The sequence below is a fragment of the Cantharellus anzutake genome (genome assembly GCF_015039405.1).
Source record: "Cantharellus anzutake strain C23 chromosome Unknown EI90scaffold_42, whole genome shotgun sequence".
Taxonomy (NCBI): Eukaryota; Fungi; Basidiomycota; class Agaricomycetes; order Cantharellales; family Hydnaceae; genus Cantharellus; species Cantharellus anzutake.
This window is the reverse complement of record NW_024066992.1, coordinates 704,436-711,872: the sequence shown is the minus strand read 5'-3', so window position 1 is coordinate 711,872 and position 7,437 is coordinate 704,436. Positions and strand designations below refer to the sequence as shown.

Sequence of the window (7,437 nt, the reverse complement as noted above, 5' to 3'; positions counted from 1 at the left end):
GTTTGTGCCTCAAAGTGCCCCTCCCCTTCCCAAAGCGTGAATGTCCGGCCCGGGTGACTCCCTTGACCACCAGTGGCATTGGGCTGCAACTTCTAACAGGAACTTCCGTTAACTGCTTACACATACCATAAAATATACCATCATGTCACTTACGGCCTCATGTGCTGAGCTACCCTGTGTCAGGGCACACACCCTGACTAGCCCAGACCCGCTACACTTCCTGCACATTGCAAGCGGGAAAACAAAGTGAGGACCACAGTCAAGGGTTACGTCATTCTCCAGCTGCTCCCTCACCAAAGGGAAAGAAGAAAGGGCACCTAGGGCTTCAGACTCACTGCGGCCCCAGTCCTGACTAAGTCAGCCTAAAAATCTCAACACTAGGTGGACCTCCCTGGAAGACAAGCTAGCAGTACTGCCTGCGAAGCACTGTCCCCAAGACTACAAGCACTCAGACACCACCCCAGGCACACGGACCTAGTACTTAGTGGAGCAGAGGGGAGAATCCCTGTATCATACTGGATACATCTTGTATATAAACCCAAGTTATACTGAGCTAATGTCTGAGCAATCCGACGGTGTAAGGGACGGATAGAAACGGACAGAACAACATAGAACAAAGCAAACAACAGAAAACATAAAAATATATAGGAACAGCCACACAATCGACAAACTCCGACGATCTCCACAACGGCTGAACCAAATCTCCTGATCTTGGACTCGTTCTACTCGCCTTGATGGTAGCTTTCCAGCGATACCAAGTGCATCCGGATCGGAGAAGAACTGGGGGAGTTATGGTGAAAATACTGTGAAAGCGGCCCAGTAACATGTCCAGGTGGGCTGTAACCTGGTCTGAAAAATTATCAAAAAATACAACGAAGATAGGGGAGGTTCATCGAGCTTTGGGGGACTGGGGTACTGTGTGTCAGGCGCTAGGTAATGTCTGTAGGCCATGACATAGTGGTGTTGGGGTACTACCAGCTTTTCCCTGCTTCAGCATACTTCCTGTGCCGCATGCTCCGGCCCTGGATCCTGCCTTCATGTGACTTCTGGGTATCCCCGGAAGTTTTCCTGATATGGTGGCCACTGTGGGAAGATGAGAAGTTAGCTTCCTTCTCATCTCCTTACCTACTGTCAGGGCCTGGCCTCAGACTCGGAGGCTCCCTGACCTCAACCCCCCATCTAACCTGTCCTCACACTATGCAGGGCATGAGATGTATAGTAAAAGAGAGAGAATATATACACTTGCCTATGTGGGGCATGAGATGAGGAGGAGGGTAGAGGTCTCATCTCCCCGCATGGTTGCTATATAAAGGAATGGGTCACATGCTGTCAGGGAAATAGCCCCAAACCCCGAGCCACATGTAATTAGATACATATAGTCACGTGGGTAAGTGGGAACCTCCAGGTAACTGCTTACACACTACCGTAAAATACACACTCTTGTATCACTTACAGCTCTGTGTGCTGAGCTACCCTGAGACCTCACACATGCCCACAACTATACAACTCCTAGAGTTGTGTAGTGTGACCTGGAGGGGACACCCAGGTGGCAGTGCCCAGTAAGCATGGGAATGTTCTGGGCGAGTTGCTTGCCCAGAATTGTGGCTGTGACCTGTGGGAACATTCTGGGCAAGCTGCTTGCTCAGAATGTTCCCATGCTATCCCATGCATGCATGTACACAACACACAAAGGCAACAACAAGGCAACAATCAAAGAATAAAGGGAGTAAAGTAGGTGGGGAGTCTGGGGCACCCTAAGGCAGGGTGCTGAACCCTGACACCTACTGTTTATATATTCATCTCCTTACCCACATAGGTTGTGCCCTGGATAGGGCTGGTTTGTCATATCCTGGAATCCCAACCCCGCGCTCTCCCACCTCATCACACCTTCCTAACAACTTCATCATCCCCTACACCATAACTCCCCACTCCCTAAGTCATCTTCCTTCCCAACTGTCTCAGCTCCAGCCTGGTTTGCAGCACACTTTACCTTGGCCACTCCCATCCTGGAAGCTCAGTCCTGAGATGGAGCATTCAGAGACTCCGGATTTGCTCCGACCTCCCAATGGATCTCTGACATCCTGTGACATACCTCTAAACCATTCCCCCTCCCATTTCATTTATTGGAGTCACCCAACATCCTTCTGATACGTAACTCCACCTTCAGAGCTACCCACATCCTCCAGTGATCCCACTCACGTCATCACAAATTAGTCACCTTCCATTGATAGTATGACTGTCTTCTTCTTTCCATTCAGTCAGCTAACACCCTCTTACCCATTTCTTGTTCCCATTCATTCTCCAGCCTTTTACTCCACCCTTCTTGACCCGACACCTCAGTTCCCTGTTAAGGATATCGTTTGGCACCTTTCGTTATCACTCAACACCTTTCAATGTTTGTCAATATCACTCAGACTTTGACTAAAGTCCTTCCCTTCCTCCTTCTATATATGGGGTCGGCAATCCATGTTGAAGCATGCCACCCCCACATGACCCACTTTTCCCTGTGAAACCTGGCGAGTCCTTTGATCATCTAACAAAGTGCTTAAACTCTCTCCAATCTCTTAATTATTGTTATTAATGCCAATATATGGTCTCTAGTAATCTAAATGGCCAGTTATTTTGAAAATTTCTCTGTGGGATTGTGCTGATCGGCTGTCATCACCTCGCTATCTCCCACATCCTCCATTTCTCGCCCTCTCCTGTGCTCAATTCGCCACTGCCACAACAAAAAACTGTCGAAATCTCGCTCGTATCTCAAAGTGCCATACTGACGCCATAACCGTCTTATGCCCCAAAATGAAGGGCCACAAGACCCCCCCCACAGGTCCTCTTGTGAACCCGGGGGGGCTCAAGAATGTGACCAACAAAGCATGGGCTAATTTTATGCACAACACCCAAAATTCAGAAGCAACTAGTATTAATGGCTCAAAAAAGAGGCCGTCGGACTCTTCACCCCCACCGAATTGCGCAGCACCCTCAGTGCCGAAGACACCACCCCAAAAACCCAACTGTATATTGCAAAGCGTGACTGTCGAAAATTTTGTAACATTGATCAACTCTGCTTGGGAAGCTGCCACTAGATTAAAAACGGAACTCTCACCACCAACGCTAGATGAATCAGTCAAAAAGAAAATTGAGGATATCTATGTCATGTTTGGTGCACCCCTCCCAAAGTTCCCAGACATAACTCCCCTGTCCATTGACCTTGAACACGCTACTGCCACATGTAAGAGCTTGGCTCAAATGAATGCTACCCTTACAGCGGAGCTAGCGAAGGTGAATGAGAAAATAATGCAGACACAGGAACCTGCAGCTAACATGCTGAAAACAGTGAACACCACGCATTCTGCACCAGCGCCCTCAGTACAATCCCCCACATCCCAGAACAACAACCACCCCACCATCATACACTCAGCAAACCCCATCCCAATCAAACCAACCAAGAAACCAAATAATAAACCACCCTAGCCACCTGATCATTGCCACTGACCCGCCGCTTCCTATTCACAAGCGTAACATACAGCCCGACACAATCCGACATATTAATATGCTACTGAAGGAGAAGCAACCCATGGCGAACAAGCAAATCTTGGCTGCATACTCCTCTGCATGAGGCAACATCGTTGTTGTTGGAGCAGTTGGAACACACGCAGTAGACTTAACACCCCTCAAAGAGGAAATAGTCAGCATTATCGATGATGGCCAGCCCTACTGAACAACTGCCTGGCAAGACAAAGCCCTATATCGGAAAAAGCTTGATGGTGTCCCCACCAGGGAGATGCCAGGAAGCGACCCATACAACCCCGAACAAATTCTTACTCAACTTCGAGATGGGTATGGCCTGCTCTGGGACCAATTCAACCCCACAGCACCACCATCTTGGTTGGCCAGCGATGTGAAACTATGAACAAGTCAAAGAGCGTCACTTGTATTTATGTTTGACAGCTTCAAAAAGGCACAGCAATTCCAGAGCGCCAAATCTTTCTATATCAGGTACATTGGCTACAGTCTCTGACTACAAAGACTGGCCCCGCCCAGTTCACTGTGAAAAATGTGCGTCTCTCCACCACATGTCACATCAGTGCAAGTCCGCCCACCTCTGCCATGTATGCAGTGATGAGGACCATATGACAAATGACCACCCTGAAGACCGACCACCGAAATGCATCAACTGTGAGGACCACCCATCAACCAGTCACATCTGCCCGGTTATATTGCAAGAAGGCACAGATCATGCCTAAACTATTGGTAACAAACATGGGAAAGACCTCTGGACCCCCTGCTGTTGAAGTCTCAATGAGAGACAGCCCATGATCGGACCTCTGCCCCTTCTTTCTTTTCCTTCCTTACATGACACCCACCCCCTGACGCCACAAACCAGAGGATTATGCTTTAACCTGACGTCACCCACCTGCCCTTCCTATTTTCCCATCCCAATGACCTCACATGTAAACTCGATGTAGATTACAGTAGGGGTAGCTGCACTGTTGCGTCGTCACGCGACCGTGGGGTAACAAATCAGAGTACAACAACATCCTGTGCTCAATTGCTAGCATCAGCTCTCTAACCTTGTCATCCTGATTTGGAATGCGACTGCTGAGAGGAACCAATGCATCTTGGAGCCTATATGCATTTAGCTGAGGCTTAGGCTGCCAGCTGCGCGATAGTTGTCTTTGGGTTTCTTGCCCATTCTATGTCATTGGTGAGTTCAACTGCCTTTAATGCCTTGATTTTAGCAGTGTATTTGAGTTCCTTAAACTTCCTTTATCTGCCTTTCCCTCCTATTTTCTGCAACCTTTGCTATTCCAGCATCTGCAAGCAATGTTCTACGAGCTTTCTCGGATCCTGACATGCTGATAGGGGCTGTCCGCAAGATCTTGTGTTTTCTTGGTGTAAGCTTTGCTGTGATGAATTCGTTGACAATTGATGCAGCTGTTTGATTACGAGAACAGCCATTCCTTTTGACCCGGTTCTGCTGTGAAGCCATGATACAACGGGATCCCTCATCAGTACCCAACCCTGGTGTGTGAATGCACTTAAAAGAGCGAAAAAGGCCCACTTTGCGTGTGAATTTGGGCTTCGGCAACTGCTGCATGCACTCAATAACCACAAATCCCGCTGCCCAAATTTCTCCTTTATCTCATAGTGTCTTGACTTTACAGATGAATTGAATATATATTGTATTGGATGTATCTAGGTATCCATAGGTTTCGTTTTCAAAATTAATGGCATCTTTCATGTTTTTCACTGTGATTTCTTGCAATATCTCAACAAAGAAGCATATTCAAAACGAAAAAAACCTAAGGTGCACTGGTATGGGTCACCAAGAACACTAATTTGCAATCACTTGAGTTCTATATTTGTTGTGTAGAGAGTCAAATGTCCCACCGTTCCCAGCTTTATTCACAATAGACAGCACAGCCACAGGTGGGTCAACCTGAATTGCCAACCCCCACTATATATACCCATAGATGAGAACTCTTTGTACCTCAGTTCTAATCTTGACTTAAAGTTACCCCAAGTCCCTCTATGAGTGAATCCTGACCTCTTGCTACAAGATACCTCAGACACCTGAAATATAAGGACTAACTGAGATGTAACGGAGGCACAGCACTCCTCCGAGTCACTGAGGCCGCATCCTTCTTAGAGCCTCTTGTACCACCCAGCAGACCTGGGCTTCCTGGAGAAGCTTCGGTTCACTACCAGAGCTCTCAGATCCCCTCTAGTTGAGCCCTGCCTGCATTTGGACTCATGCACTTTTCCCTATGTTTGGGGTTTTTGACATGGTTACACCATAGGGCTGTGGACCATAGGGAGGGTCATGGGGACCTGGGAGTCATCCCCTGACACCCTGTCATATCCATACAATCCCAACCTCTGCTCCGGGCTCCTGGAACTCCAAAACTGACTCTGGAGCCCTACTTCCCTTCCATCACCTTCTCCTTGCCAACTCCCAAGAGGTTATCCCACCTCCGGCTCCAACACCACCTTTGGTCCAACTCCAGAACATTCCAGGCCCAACCTCAACCTCGACACCTTCCAGATGAGCATGCAACACCTATGCTCCCGACTCTGGACCTCCACTCCAGAATCCTGTTTGCATCTCCATCTCCAGAACCTCCAGTCTTAGCTCCAACCTCAGACTTTGACCCCACCTCTGCTTATACCCATTGTATTGGTTAGCTCATTCCATTTAATTACCTTTGCCAATATTCCGGAGTTTAACTTCCGAGTTCGGACTTTCCAGACTTACTTCAGACCTTGTAACTATTGCATTGCTCCATTCAATTCTGCTATTCTCCCTCATTCCTATTTGGGCTGCTGCTTCCTTTCTATTCGGTTAGCTGGCCATTCCCCACTCCCTTCCTCCTTCCTTCCTCCTTGGGCCTTGGCCCTTCACTCCTCCTTTGGGAAACACCATTGAGTCAAACCCTTGACCCTCAGTGTTGTTCCTCCTTCCAGCTCCCTTTGTCTCCTTTCAGAGTACCCTTGCTCCTTTTGATTCTGGACCCCTCCTTATATACAAATAGACGACTTTCATAAGTCATCACTCTCTGGATGCAAATCTCACTAAAACTTGCATCCTGTTCAATGCTTGCCTCAATGCTTTTGGGGCTAATGTGAGACTTAAAGGTAGTAGAACTAACATTATTTTGTAACTTCTCAGTGCACAAATTTTAATATCTGTCCTTACTATTGCACTGAATGTAAAATACTTTATAGTGATACATTGGATGTTTCTTTCAACTCTAAACCCGATTTCCAGATTAAAAAAAAAGAACCAGTTTTAAGATTCACCAGCATGGACCCATGCAAACTGAATTGCAGTAATTGCTGAATACAAAAAAGGAAACCAAGTTTATCACTCCCTTTCCCCTCCCAAGCACATTCATGCCAATACACAGGAAGCACCACCATGCAAACAATCTTGGAGAGTACTCCAAGAAGGTATGGAACTCCCTTGCAAAAAAAATTGATTAACAGAAAGTTTCTTGGTTAGAGAAAATGTCTAAGTCTCACACCTGGATCCGTTCACACAGCACAGAGCAGTGGACGGCCTGTCAGGGTCAAGAGTGCCTGGATGTGTCACCTGGCACTGAGGACCCAATAGGGTGTATCATGGGCACGCGTACTAACAAACCCAGCACAGAAGGGCATCCCTGGCCACTTAGGCTAAAGTGGGAAGTGTGTTATTATTATTAGCGAGGGAATGTAAGCTACTTGCCTAAAGTGGGAAGTGTGAGAAGAAGGTTACTTCTCAGTTCCCACTTAGGCTGTGTTTATGTGCATGCGGTCGAAGGTCACATGGGGGGTGCCACATCATCTACGCGCACAGCCGTATCCACCCGGGTATCTCTGTAAGAGATCTCAGGAGCGTCCAGTGTGTAGGGCGTCACCCAGTGTGCCCGGGTCTGGGCATGTTGCACAGCCTGG

At 47.7% G+C, this 7,437-nt stretch overlaps 1 protein-coding gene across 1 annotated transcript; it reads left to right on the top strand.

Moving 5' to 3' along the window:
* Positions 1–2,799: 2,799 nt before the first annotated feature.
* EI90DRAFT_3127350 (uncharacterized protein) lies at positions 2,800–3,616 on the top strand (the record flags this gene model as incomplete). Its single annotated transcript, XM_039064007.1, has 2 exons — positions 2,800–3,279; positions 3,359–3,616. 2 exons carry the CDS (start codon positions 2,800–2,802, stop codon positions 3,614–3,616), a joined length of 738 nt encoding a protein of 245 aa, XP_038913474.1.
* Positions 3,617–7,437: the final 3,821 nt, after the last annotated feature.